Raw genomic sequence first — 13318 nt, forward strand, 5'->3', positions numbered from 1 at the left:
ATGCGCCACGGCATAGGAGATAGCCAGTCAGGTCAGCGAGTCAGGTCGGCGAATGACTCTCGCCAAGACCAGAAACTGCGGCATCACGTTGTGATTGATCGGTTCTCGAGTCTAACAACATGTATAAAGGTCGACTCAGAGCAGCCCTGAGCCAGCCTGGCAGGCAACTCTCTCATCGCATTCATCCATCCCAGCCTGTGCAACTAGTAAGCATGGCTCGCCTCTTCGACAACCCATTGTATGCCAGTGGCCCAAGTCCCCCCGAGTCAGAAGACGAAACCCCCCCGACGGACTTCGAGGACATAACAGAAGGCGAGGAAGACACGTACGAAGACGCGGCGGACACGAACAATGCGGGGTCACACGAGGACGATGAGGAGGACGAAATGGAATATCGTCCCAACGGCTTCCCATCCCCATTCTACTTCACCGATCGCGTTCCATATACGCTCGTCGAGCTTCGCATGCGCTTGTTCTCAGGCAAGATTCGCTCAAAGCCGAACTGGTGGGAGAAGGTCAACGACCCCTCCATCGTTGCCAAGTGGCGTGAAGAGATGGTCGAGCAAGACCGCGTCCTCGTCCAGAAACTCTGGGGTGGCAAAGCGCGGTACACGCTCGGGAAGCGCGCGGAGGCGAAGAAGTGGCCGCGGGGCCGCATATCCAGTGCTCAGCTCGACTATATTTTTGAGCAACTCAAGTATGAGGCCGCTCAGCGAGATCCAGAGACCGGCATCTTCGTACGTTCTGATACCTTCGAGATGAGACTTTGTACTCAGGTTAACGGCTCCGACAGGCCACCTCAATCTACAGGGTCCACGAGTCACGGTCGCTTATCCCGCCTGAACTCAAGGAGCAGCTTCTCGAGGGTGTCGTCCTACTCGAGGACGTACCAGACGACAAGAAAGACTGGCATCCGGGATCGAACAAGCAAGTGTTCGATCTAGTCCACCCGTCACTTTACTGTCTACGCATCGGCGAAACACTCTTCCGTACCGATACGACAAACGACGAGTCACTCGAGGTCCTCACCTGGGAGTCGTACTCTTCGGAGGAGCGCCGCCCCGACATCGCGCGGAACAGAGAGAGACAATATGCCGTGTCGCAGAGATACCAGTGGCTTCCGACCGACTTCCAAGTGTCCCCGTCAGGAGAGGTGACTCCTCTCGCCTACATTAATAACCTACACCCCTCTCGTCATGCCACGCTGTACCCGACCATCGCCTCCATCCTCGCACGCTTTATCCCACTGTTCGAGCGAGTCCTTTCGGATATGCTATCTCCTGAACCACCGCGCGCTATCAAGGTCGACCCTTATAGGTGGTACAAGCATGAGCCGGAACCCCGAGACTGTGAGAAGCGCGAGGAGTACGAGGAATGGGAACGCAAGTACCACTGGCCACGCATCCCGAAACCTGCTCCCTTCACCCCTCCAGACACTACGAAGCGCGTCCAGTACCCTCTCAAGAGCCGCAAGGTGCAGGTGATTGTCAAGCTCGCGAACATCATCCTGACGCCTGAGAACCCTACCTACGCTGGCGGCGCATGGCACGTCGAGGGCATGGCGAACGAGAACATCGTCGCAACGGGATTGTACTACTACATGTGCGAGAACATCACCGAGTCTCGGCTCGACTTCCGTGTCACAGTCGGCACGGAAGACGGGATGGACATGCGGTATCAGCAGGACGATCACCACGGGTACGTCGTCGCGTACGGGTTTGGGCGCGACCAAGAGCAGAACCAGGACGTTGGGCACATCATCGCTGAAGAGGGCAAGTGCGTGGCGTTCCCGAACATTTACCAACATCACGTCGACGCCTTCGAGCTGGCGGACCCAACGAAACCCGGGTACAGGAAGATCTTATGCTTCTTCCTTGTCAACCCCAATACGGAAATCCTGTCGACAACCGACGTCCCGCCACAACAGGAGGACTGGCTCGAGGAGGAAGTCAGCAAGGTACCTGCCATGGGGCGTCTGCCAGTTGAGTTGTTCGACATGATCATGAGTCATGTCAAGCAAGACGTCATGTCGAGGGAGAAGGCAGAGGAGCACCGCGCTGCGGTCATGAAGGAGCGCTCGAACTTTGTTGACCAGCACAACGAGAGCGTGTACGAGATTAAATTCAACATGTGCGAGCACTAATGCATGCGTTTTTGTATATTAGTCCTGATACGGACCGTGACGGTGCATGTAATGATACCCGCCTTGAGAGAAAATCAAGGAGAGAACATGCAAACGTTTTTACACAGAAGACGACCTATTATGGAGACAGCAATCACCTTATAGCCATCAAGTTGCGAGCACCTGACTTGCACCATGTTGAGAGTCACCCGAGTGTCTCTTGCATAAGCCGATGACGGGAAACTTACATTCGAGCTCAAGTTGCACACCAGAGAAAGTGATATACGATATGGGGTGTACATTTGGTATGCGAAGGACTAAGAGGGCTTTACCTTACAAAGAATAAGTAAATCAACAGTCATCCCAAAGTCCCCTGCACGACGGCGAACAACGGGACATACAAACAACAGCAACGGCAAAAGTTCCTACCAGTCAGGAGGCGGGTCATTGTAAATGTCCGCGTATAAAGCCTGTCCCTCCGGATCAGGGTCATCTAGCTGCTTCTGTCGTATTCGCGGGTCCGATAGAGAGGAGACGAGGGTCGGCGACGTCTGGCCTGACCCAGCGACCTCGTCCGGGCTGCCCGACCCAGATGCACGCGGGCTCTTGCTGTCCTCTGGATGGCGGTCGTCAACCTCTCCATCGCTCCCATGGTCATCGGAGTGGTCGTCTGCGTCATCATCGACCGGGTCCAAGTCCATGACATCCTCGACAGTCACAACGGGTGCAGCCGAGTCGTCGTGCCTGCTATCAGGAGTGGAGGACGATGCGGCGATGGAGACAGGCTTGCGTCGCTTGCCCGACTTGTCAAGCTTGCGGAGAACCTTTGCGATGTACTCCTTGGAAAACTTCTTGATCTTGGCTGTCTTTTCCTCCGAGAGCGAATCTAGCTTGCCCTCCTTGTAGCTCGACGACTTCTTCTCCTTCTCCGCGATGACATGCGTAAGCTACAAACGGATGAAACTATCAATCTCGCGCTCGTCGATGATGATACAGGCCGACAACGCAACGCACCTCCTTGGCGTACTGTTTGAACTGGTCGTGATCCAATTGGTCCTTGTACTTGGACATACACTTGACCACGACCGCGCCGATGAGCTTCAATAACCTCTTCTCCTTATTTGCTTCCTTCTCCTCCTTCGACGGTTTCTTCTGCTTCAGTTTCGAAGAGGAACCAGACGACTTCTTCCGCGACTCCTTCCCTGAAGCATCGCGCCCGTACGACCTGGACGTACGGACCCAGCTGCTGGTGGCGGATGGACGAGCAGGGGCCTCGGCGGCAGGTGGTGGCTTAGGCTTAGCCGCCTCCTCAGCGGCCTTCGCAGCAGCAGCAGCAATAATGGCCTGGACGCTCTGTTGCCGCCGAGCCTCCGCCTTGCGCTGCGCTGCGTCAAGCTCTTCCCGACTAGGCTGAAATACAGTACTGTATTCCACCTTTGGGGGAGTTTTCCCCCGTGGCCTCTCCCTTTCCGAGGGTAGCACGAACTTGGGGAAGTCGTCTTGTGGACGATAGCGTTTCGAGGGTCGTTCGTCGTCAGAATCATGTGCGAGAATGAACACACTCTCCTTTGGCGAACCGTCGTCATCCTGAGGGACAATCAGCAAGGTAGATTGGATGCCAGCCGCAGCATACTCACCGGCCCCTTCACGCGCTTCGGTATTCGGTACGCATACTCCAAACCTTCCCACTGTGACAGAAGCTTCCTGGCCAGTTCAGCCAGGGCTTCGTTGTTTGCCTCACAGCACTTCTGAACGGGGACATTGACCTTGGAGTCTTCGACCTTGTTGCGTTGGATGAGAGGCCAAGTCATCATGCATTCCATCGCCTACAGAGAGAGTCATTATGCGAGGACTGCAAGCAGTAGAAATCGACTTACCAACGTCAAAACCTCGACATCTTCGTGATAGTCCTCGAGGATATTTGTCATGACGCTGAAACCACGCAAACGCATGATTTGTCGGAGAGCGGAGAGATCCTCGGTCAACTGACATAGGTGGTTGTCAATGCAAGCAAAGATGCCCGACAACCGAATCGACATACCTTTATGCGCATCAACAGCTTGACCAAGACCTTTCTGCTCTGGGTCTGACGCATAGCCTGGACAACTTTCGGCACATCTCTGAGGATGAGGGGCTTGAGGTCGGGCTGTCGAGACCGTGAGAAGAGTAGTTCTGTGACACAGGTGTGAGATACACGTACGATGAAATCTTCGTCCAGCTTCTTGCCCTTCTTCTTCTTATTACCCTTTAGACCGAGCTGCTCGACTTCCTCGGCGATACCGAGAGCTGGAAACGACGTGAGTCAACTCGAAAACAAAAACTAGAAGCACATCACGTACCGTCGAGGTAGAGATCATCCATGGCAGCGAGATCGGTCTGCGTCTTTCCACCGATGAACCCCACACAATTGGGCTCTCCACAATAGCATACTTGCGCATCATGTCCGTATCGGTCGACGTTGTAGTTAAAGGTCAACTCCTCGTCCTTCTTGATCGGTCGGTTCGCGAAGATGCCCATGCGAACGCGGTCGCCAACAGTCCACTTCGCGACGTAGCAATTCGGGTTACAACTGTGGTTGGCAAACCGACCAATACCACCACGCTTGGTTGCATCGATAAACTACGCAATGGATTCGTTACCTGACTGGATGGAACCAACGAAAAAGATGGCGTACCTCGTCCTTCTGCAGCATCATGAAGTAGAAGTGTCGAATCCCTTCCTCCGCGTATTGCCGCATCCGCTTCAGGAAGGAAGGTTGGCTAACGACGTCACCGACGTACTCATAGATGAAAGTGTCCCTGATGCACTATGAGCTTGGAATGTCGCAGACAGACCAATCAACCAAGAACGCACTTGTGCAAATCGGCTGCAGCCCGAAGACCGAAACCCTTCATCTCCGTTTTGACAATTTCGATTGGAGCATACTGCTTGCGCTGGAAGCTGGGAGGGGTCAGAGACGCGCAGCAAGAGGATTGCACCACACATACCGCTGGTTTTGACAGTACGATCTGCATCGACAATCATCCGGCATGCACTCAACCTGCGTCAACCTGTTGATACAATCCGAGTTGTGGCCGCACGCGGCATCCGGGTCATCATGCCCTAAATCCACTAGTCAGCAAATGTGGAACGAATGAGATATGTCAACAGAAAATTGTGAACCAGGACAGAGCACCACGAAACGCCTTGATTAGTAAAGGCACAAGACTGCACAAGACTGCACAAGACTGCCATCTGCTAGTGCGACCCTGACGACCCGGTCAGTCTTCCGGCTCGATAGAGCGTATGACTACCAAAGCTCGTTGCTATTTTGCGCGGGTATGTCGGGGAAAGGGTGGAGAAGACATACGACACGGGTGCTAGGATAGTATCCTCCGTTGTAGGTTGGAAGACGCTCGAAACACGCTGGGGGCGCCCTGACCTGAGCGAGATACGGAACTTGAGTCAACGAGCCCATACGTCCCTCCACCCGCTCTCAACGAGCGGTTAAGACTCATCGTTGGCCCTCTCTACACTTGTGCTTGCATCCGCAAAACGGTTCGTACAGCGTGTGAACTGCTTGCAGTGCGGCACAACAATTCTTTAAATAAAGAGGGATTAAGGGGCAATGACACAGAGAAGGACGCCCTAGTCGGTGGATGGGGAATCGAAACATGCAGGAAGAACGGTTATGATAGGGGGTGGAAGACTGACCTGGTTCGTACTGACAATCACACGTCATGCTCTCCAGTGCCTCTCTCGACCGTCCCAGCGTATTATACTGGTATGCGTTCCCAGGAATCTCCGTAAAAGTCTTCATCGCATCCTCCTCGGCGCGAGGTAGATGGCCTATTAACTGGACCGGTGGCTTCGGCCGTTTGCCCTTAGACTTCGAGGGGGCTGGGGTGGCGGAGGGGGTGGATTTGTGAGAGCCGTTCTCCATCTTGGCCTCGATGGAAGTGCTTCGCGACATGTCGGGTTCAAGGCTGTCCTCCTTGACAGTGACCGAGCCAGAGAGGTCGAGCATCTCCTCGTCCTTGATTAGCCCGAGGTCGAGGGATTCGGCCTTCACGGCGTCTGACTCGAAGAGCAACGCGGCAGAGGTTCGACTCTCGACATGTACCTCGGTCATGGTGGACATCCCTTCTTGCGAGTCCGAGATATATTTACTATCGGGATACACTGTAGCACCCGTGAATCTTGAGAGAGGACAATTGTCCGTAGGTCCGGCAGCAATGCTTGGATGCCGCGGGGTTTCGCGAGCAATAATTTAGTTCGCAGAGCAATACGAAAGCTCGCCAGAGAGTGTGAAGCAGCACAGAGCCCAGAAAGGAGACGAAAGCAAAGCCTTGAAGCAGGGACCTGCGCGGTGGTGGACGTCCAAATCCAAGGGACACAACTCCCAAGCGCCCACCATATGCGGCTTTACTGCCGACCCTCATAGCCTTTTGTCTTTTCCTCTCCTTCGCGGCCATGTCGTCGTCTACCGTTGGAAAGAAGCGCAAACGCGGAGAAGAGGACGCGGGCATGGCCACGCTGCAGCTCAGCACACAGCCCGCGAGCCAGGTGGGACCGGTCCTGGGTGAGTAGCAGCACAATTTGCCTGGAGGCAGGCCCAGGACGCTAACTCTGCGCGTACCCAGCAAGCTTCCCCTCCCTGGAACCCCCAAATACAACACCGTTTCAGTGCTATGTGCGGAAGGGAAGAGACAAGAACGCGCCGTTCGAAACGCAGCCCACCATCCTGGCAGGCGAGGCGGAGACTGTCGAATTCTTCTCGGCGGATGGGCCCCTCTCTTCATCGGGGTGCAGGTGCGTGTGCATCGCTGTCTGCATCATGAGTCGCTGATCAAGAATTTGTTTAGTTACATGATTGGCGTGCATGACAAACGTTCGAACACCACCACTCTGCGTCCTGCTCCTCTCCATGTCCTCGCGCGTCAAGTCAAGGCGCTCAAGAACCTGAAGCCGATTGAGGTGTCGACGGAGGAGCGCATGGCGTTGCGAAATAATCTCGGCGAGGCATTCGGTACGAAGAAGGCTAAGGCGGCCATAAGGGCGCGCGAGCGCAACAAGGTGGACATCGACGCTATGAAGGATGTCGCGGGCCATCTGCAGGACACCATCATGCAGAACACCGATACCCTTCCTACCACAGGTGCGTCGTGATATCATCATCCATGTAACGCAAACGCATTCAACACATGTTGCATTTCATTAGAGGAGGCCAAGGCGACCGCCGATAGCAGCCGTCTCATTCCTCCGTACAACGCGGATGCCCATCGACCACAGGATGTTTACGCCTTGCACGACATCATCCCAGAAGCCGAATTCAACGCGCTTTCTATCGGAGCTATCAAGTCCGCGAAGTCGCTCCCTGACCGCTTCAAACTACTGCCCTTTGACCGGTCAGACTGGGTGAAACTTCAGCTCCGCCTCATATTCTCGGAAGGCAAGCCGGACAAGACAGAGTTGTGCGTATCATCGTCGTTGTCGCCTGTGGATGGACATGATTGAGGAAGCATTTGAACACAGGAAGACAGTCTATTATATCTCCACCATGATGGCCTTCCTCAAGAACGCGCGCAATGTAGGCGATAAAGACGCTTTGCAGCAAAGACTCTCGGGCGTTCCGCCAATTGTCCTCGATGGACTAATATCGAGGTTTACCGAGAAGGAGCGCGACACGAACAAGTAAGTGCTGCAGGCCTTGGAAGTGAAATCCTTTCTCACGCGCACGGATTGTCAGGCCTAAAATCACGCCACAGATGGAGACAATGCTACTGACGCACATGTTCGTACTGTGTCTACGCATTGACGCATACGCGGTAGACATAGATTCTATTGCGCACGACTTAAGCATGCCGCCCGCAAAGTGAGCCCAGATGAGTTCCCGCCCCCCCTTTGCTGTTACTGATGCTCTCTGCGTGCCACAGGGTGAACGGCTTGTTCAAGTCTCTAGGTGGGTATCTTTCCTGATGCCAGTTTCATTGGCAACTCATACCAGGTTTCTCAGGTTGCGTGGTCAAAAACCTCAGCTTCGCCGAGCTGAAGGAGCGCGGTCTTCCCGACTCTGCCGGAGCGACGAAGCGCGCAGTCCTCAAGGTTCCACTCGAGTTCCCCAAGAGCCGTGTCAAACGCGCCAGGAGATAAGCTCCGAAATTGACATCAGCATTGCGTTGCCAGACTGTCGTACTCATGGATGTGTTGGCATTGGCACCCATGCTTTGCTTTGCACTCGACTATTATGAAATTTCAATGCTTAAAGTCGTCGAGCACAGTATGTATTGCGGGACAGAATCAGGCGCAGCACACAATAGGATGATTGTCCAGACGCGCCCAAAGAAAGCATGTTGCACTACGCTAACACAACGAATAAAGTCCATACCAATGAGGATAATTAACCAGATGAGGGTATATGATATGACATGCTATGATAGCGACACCGTCCCTGTCGAATCGGTGCTTTGTCGCCTGGACAAGCGTTCTTCAATAGCACGACAGTCCGCAAGTAGGTTAACAATTGCTTGACGTCCACTCGAATTGCGGATGAAAGACGTCTGTATGCAGTAGAAGTTAGCATGGGCATTAACGAGCGCGAGCGCGAGACGAACATTGAGAAGTTCATGAGGATCTGGTCGTGAAGCGCTTGGTCTTGAACATAGATTGAGGAAATCATGCATAGATCGTGAATAAATTTCGGGCTGGCTTAGCGGCGGCAACTCGTTCCCGAGCTCTGTCGGGTCCGTCACGTCGCTGAACGGCGGCTGAGCCTCTGCAAGCTCCCAAACGGTCGCGCCAAGTGACCAGACGTCGACCTTGAGCGCGTTGTAAGGTCCTCTGCGCATATACCTAAGAGCATGAGAACACGGGAGAATGATGAATGCACGAATCAACCTACCTCCTGATCTCGGGTGCCTGCCAATAGATGACACCCGCTGGATCGGTGCACGTCGGCTTCTGCTTCGAGACCTGAACGGCACTCGAGAAGTCGGCAAGTTTGACCACACCTTCCGGGTTGATTAGGATGTTATCGGAACGCACATCTCTGTGCGCAATGCCCTTCGACTGCAGGTAGCACAGCGCATGCAGGACCTGTGTTCGGTTGATCAGATAACTTAAAAGGTGACAGATTAGACGATAATACTCACATCTCCGGCCATCTGGGACATCACCCTCTCATCCAAAACGATACCCTCTTCTACTAGAGCAATGACATCCGCAACGCTGCGCTCCATGAGCTCCATCCGTATCCACAGCGAATCCTCTTGCAAGTCCACGTATAGCGAGTCCATAGTCAAGATATGTGGTTGCGATAGACCCTTCATGATCGTCAACTCTCTCTGCAGGTCATCAATCTTTGGCGAGCCTGAAGGCATGATAGCAATGTTCTTGATCGCGACGTAAGAGTGGGGGTCCTTCTCCGGAGATGTCGACGTCGGTAGCACACGTGCAACATACACGGACCCACTCTCACCTTCGGCGATCTCGCGAAGGTCAGCGTAGAGATCGCGTGGGTCAAGCTGATCGTTAATGAAGCCCTTGAGCGGTGCAACGACCGCAGACAGCCACCCTGGGTATCGTGGTGCAGGCGACGATGGAGAGGGCGAGCTCGACGACGGTGAGACTGGAGTAAGGAGGTTGCCGTTCGTCCTGCGAGTGGTGAGGAGATTATCCGTGACATCGGTAACGATAGACGGTCGTCGCTGGGAGAGGAGGTCCGCATCGGGTTCTCGTAGCTCGTCCGTGACTGAGACGGTGAAGGTATCACGTTCGCCAAACGACGATGCACGGGGTGAGGGCTCTGGTGAAGGGTCGGAATACACCAGGCTCCTCGGCTTGCCAGCCCAGTCTTGCGTCTCCGACGTCGTCAGCGTCTGTGGTCGAGAGTCTGATGACGTTGATCCAGTGCCAGTCGACAACGACGCTGTCGTGGACGAGCTGTAGCGACTGGAGTGAGACTCCGCACTACTGGGCGACTGGGACCGGCTATCCTCCGTCTCCTTGGACAACAGGACAATGGTTGATCTATTCTCGTCGGTTGAGTTTGAGCGCACCGGAGAGATCACCATGTTTGGTCGCACACTGCGCGCAACAGCCGCGGTGGCGATCGTAGCGGGCGTGACCGTCATTGTGGAAAGTCCAGAATCCCTGTTTTCCTTCTCCCGCGCGAGCGATGATTGGAAGTCAAACTGGTCGGGATCAGTGATGTGCGGGATCGGTGGGAACTCGTCCAGCACAGGCGTCAGCAGCGTTGATGAATACCGCGAGTCTGAAGACATGTCGGCTGATGTGTCTTGAGTCATCATCGAGTCTGTCGACATGTCCTCAGGCTTCACCATGTTCATGACCTCGTTCCAGAGCGGACTGCTGCTTTGCGAGGGTGGCGGAGCTGGTAGAGCAACAGCCGGAGGTGGCTCCTGTCTGGGCAAGGGCTTTTGCGGAGGAAGTTGTCGTAAAGCAACCGACGGAGAACGGTCTCGCGTGCGCACAGAGGCTGCACGGGAACGGGACGGACTGCTACTCGTGCCTAAGCGTGGGGGAGTGGTCTGAGTCCGGCTCATTGACGGTTTAGGAGGCGTGAATGTGACAGATGTAGGAATGGAAGAAAAGAGAGACTCCGTCCAGGATGACAGGTCGTCCTGATGGAAAGAGAGGCGCGGAGGGGTGGGAAGGACTGGGGAGGTGGAGGAGACTCCATGCGAATTGGAGCCAGAACTGTTGCTCTCCGTGGAAGGCCGCGAGGAATTATTGACCGTACTGCTTGGTCCTTCTGGAAGCTGCACGACAGATGGTGGTAGACTGAAGTCCTCATCCACGCGAGCAATCGGAGCCTCCTTCTTCGGAGACATGTATGCAGGGGGTGGAGAGTGGGAGATGGTTCCGACGGACTCATTGGCAACATGGTACGCTCTAGAAGGTGCATTCCGAGCCATGAGCTGTTTCTCCGACAATCCAGAGTTCGAGGAATTGTCGGAGATGACTGAAATCGCTGGGGGAGGTGGTGGAGGGACGGGAGGCGTAACGCGTGTCATAGATGAGTTTGTGTGGTGTGTCGGTAGATGTGGGGTACTCTGGGAATGCAGCTGGGGGTAGGTGAACGAATGCGTAGGTGTGGGTCGGGTCATAGGTGGTGTCCTGCGTACTTCGTGGTCGATACCAGAAGCTGAATATTCCGAGTATCCTCGCGACGAGGTAGACATCTTGCGAAGATGTGATCGCGAGCCGTTCGAGTGATGGCTGCTCGTGAGTGAGACTTGGGAGAGCGAGGCATCCGACTGGTCTCGTCGAAAGGGGCTGGTATGGGGTCGTGTAGTGCTCGACGGAGACGCAGAACGGCCCACATTTAAGGAATAAATGGAGCGCGTACTGCGTAGACGAGACTCGGCTCTCTTGGCTTGTAACGCTGCTATCTCCTCCTCGCTGAAACCGGCCTCTGCCAAGCTTGCCGACCATGTCGGTGGCAAACCGACGAAGCTGTAACACGTCAGTACCCTAGATCACGTACATTCGAGGGGAACGTACCCTTCGTCGACATGTATGTTGTGCTACACAAGCGCGTTAGCTTCGGTACGAGGCAGATGACACGGAGGTGATCACAGCTCATGCAGCATGCATCGCAAGCCATAAGGGGAGCAAACGAACCATTCAGAGTTGAAAAGGCTGCTCTGTGCCCCGCGCTACATCGAGGAGGCGCGACGATGAAATGATGAACGCGGTGGCGCTGAGGCTGTAGTCGAGTCTCAGGAGTTCATACCAGCGCAGTAGATCGGCGTGTTCAGTGGGCGTACAGAGGTCGCCCGACTGCACAGCGGTCCAAATTCAATATGAAACCCTCGACTCGATGTCAACCAGCCAAAGCGCGTTGGACTGACTACGAGTCTCGGCGATGAGGGCCTCCACGCGTATCGTCTGCCAGTCGATGGACGTGACACCGCTCCCATAATGAAGAAAACACGTTCTACTCTGCTAGGCCAGTCCTGAAACCCCAGCTGTGACCACCTCTGATATGCTGGCGCTCACCTGGAAGTTCCACGGCAGAGAGATGGAAGGGTCGTCCACGGGTTCCGGGACGTGTAAGAAGTCCGAGGTTGTTGAGGTTGTTGAGAAGCCGGAGTCTGCAGTCTTGGGAGTCTTCGGACGCTTGCTGAAGGAAGAGAACTTGAAGAGACCCTTGCGGGAGCTGGCGGACTCGGGGTAGTTTGTGGACGAAGATGCGGTGGAGTAGGGAGACACGGTCATGCGACTTGGCGCATAAGAGGGAGTAGGCGAAGGACTTCGCGCAAGGGTAGCATACTGTGCAGAGAGCGGCGTAGCAGGCTGGGAGGGGACGGAGTCGGGAGAGAGGGAGTTTCCGAGAGAACGAAGTGAAGGATTGGGCAGGTAGTATGGGTCTTTCGGAGGGAGTGGAGGAGGTTTTGGGCCAGCAGCAAACTTGAAGACCTTGAGAGACGAAAAGCGAGAGTTCTGCTTGCTCGACGTCGCCATCGTTGTCGACGACGGTCCGCGACGGCGGAGACAAGGTGTGTGCGGAGGTGGATCGCCTTGGCCTGTTCGTTTAACTGAACCGGGTCTAGACCGGTCACAATAACAGCTCTTGTTCGCAACTGTTGACCCGCTTATCCTAATTTCTTACTCCGATAGCCACCGTTGTGACCCTTCAGTAATAGGCCATAACAAAGGGCGTTTAACTGTTAAACAAGTCTTATTAGTTACTTCAACTTCTTGTGAGTTCGCACCGCAATCTCTTCCGACTCCTCGTACTACCCATGGTGTGCCCACCACAGCCTGAGATATGCACACAATTGGCCAGCCCGTTGACGACGACCATATGTCCTTGACTTATGGCTAGAGTTCAGTACCTCACTGGATGTTCAAGTTGCTCCGGCTCCAGGAAGAGGAGTGCAGCTAAAGTGCAGCACTCTCGTCATTCCTGTTGCTCATAAAGAGATGCAGGATGACTTCCAAGACAACAAGATTTGTTTCCGATGCCATATTGCGCTATCAATGAATGGTCAAAATCAACTGCCAGAACTCCATGGTCTACGTCTAAAGGGTACCCCGGCACATGAGCACGAGCTCGTCTCGAACCAATGCCACACCGCGATTTCAATGGCCCGGAAATGCTCACGTCTAAAGGTAGGCAACCCAAGTCGCACATTCTTACTTCATTCGGCTGGTCTAATGCTCTCCTTTCGAGTAGGCTATGTACTAGTT

General features: G+C 54.6%; 5 protein-coding genes across 5 annotated transcripts; 2 read left to right on the forward strand and 3 right to left on the reverse strand.

Annotated features, from left to right (window-relative positions):
- Positions 1-464: 464 nt before the first annotated feature.
- On the forward strand, positions 465-2143 carry L226DRAFT_459782 (uncharacterized protein; the record flags this gene model as incomplete). Its single annotated transcript, XM_067675544.1, has 2 exons — positions 465-737; positions 794-2143. The coding sequence occupies 2 exons, from the start codon at positions 465-467 to the stop codon at positions 2141-2143; spliced, it is 1623 nt and encodes a 540-aa protein (XP_067537722.1).
- A 243-nt stretch (positions 2144-2386) lies between these two features.
- On the reverse strand, positions 2387-6487 carry L226DRAFT_533149 (uncharacterized protein). Its single transcript, XM_067680393.1, has 11 exons — positions 5816-6487; positions 5110-5224; positions 4976-5062; positions 4797-4920; positions 4462-4741; positions 4323-4408; positions 4164-4268; positions 4000-4107; positions 3760-3948; positions 3137-3709; positions 2387-3069 (listed from the first exon to the last, which is right to left on the reverse strand). The coding sequence occupies exons 1-11, from the start codon at positions 6231-6233 to the stop codon at positions 2548-2550; spliced, it is 2607 nt and encodes an 868-aa protein (XP_067537723.1). The 5' UTR covers positions 6234-6487; the 3' UTR covers positions 2387-2547.
- A 30-nt stretch (positions 6488-6517) lies between these two features.
- L226DRAFT_483549 (RNA polymerase I associated factor, A49-like protein) lies at positions 6518-8515 on the forward strand. The gene is made up of 8 exons (XM_067677017.1): positions 6518-6683; positions 6745-6913; positions 6967-7259; positions 7323-7575; positions 7637-7795; positions 7851-7976; positions 8038-8063; positions 8118-8515. Exons 1-8 carry the CDS (start codon positions 6575-6577, stop codon positions 8252-8254), a joined length of 1272 nt encoding a protein of 423 aa, XP_067537724.1. The 5' UTR covers positions 6518-6574; the 3' UTR covers positions 8255-8515.
- A 17-nt stretch (positions 8516-8532) lies between these two features.
- Positions 8533-10173, reverse strand: L226DRAFT_459643 (kinase-like protein; the record flags this gene model as incomplete). Its single annotated transcript, XM_067675531.1, has 4 exons — positions 8533-8661; positions 8716-8953; positions 9003-9196; positions 9253-10173. 4 exons carry the CDS (start codon positions 10171-10173, stop codon positions 8533-8535), a joined length of 1482 nt encoding a protein of 493 aa, XP_067537725.1.
- Positions 10174-12070: 1897 nt separating this feature from the next.
- L226DRAFT_544626 (uncharacterized protein) lies at positions 12071-12589 on the reverse strand (the record flags this gene model as incomplete). The annotated part of the gene is made up of 1 exon (XM_067682286.1): positions 12071-12589. The coding sequence occupies one exon, from the start codon at positions 12587-12589 to the stop codon at positions 12071-12073; it is 519 nt and encodes a 172-aa protein (XP_067537726.1).
- Between the last annotated feature and the right edge of the window lie 729 nt (positions 12590-13318).

The sequence above is a fragment of the Lentinus tigrinus genome, assembly GCF_003813185.1.
Source record: "Lentinus tigrinus ALCF2SS1-7 unplaced genomic scaffold L226scaffold_7, whole genome shotgun sequence".
Lineage (NCBI taxonomy): Eukaryota > Fungi > Basidiomycota > Agaricomycetes > Polyporales > Polyporaceae > Lentinus > Lentinus tigrinus.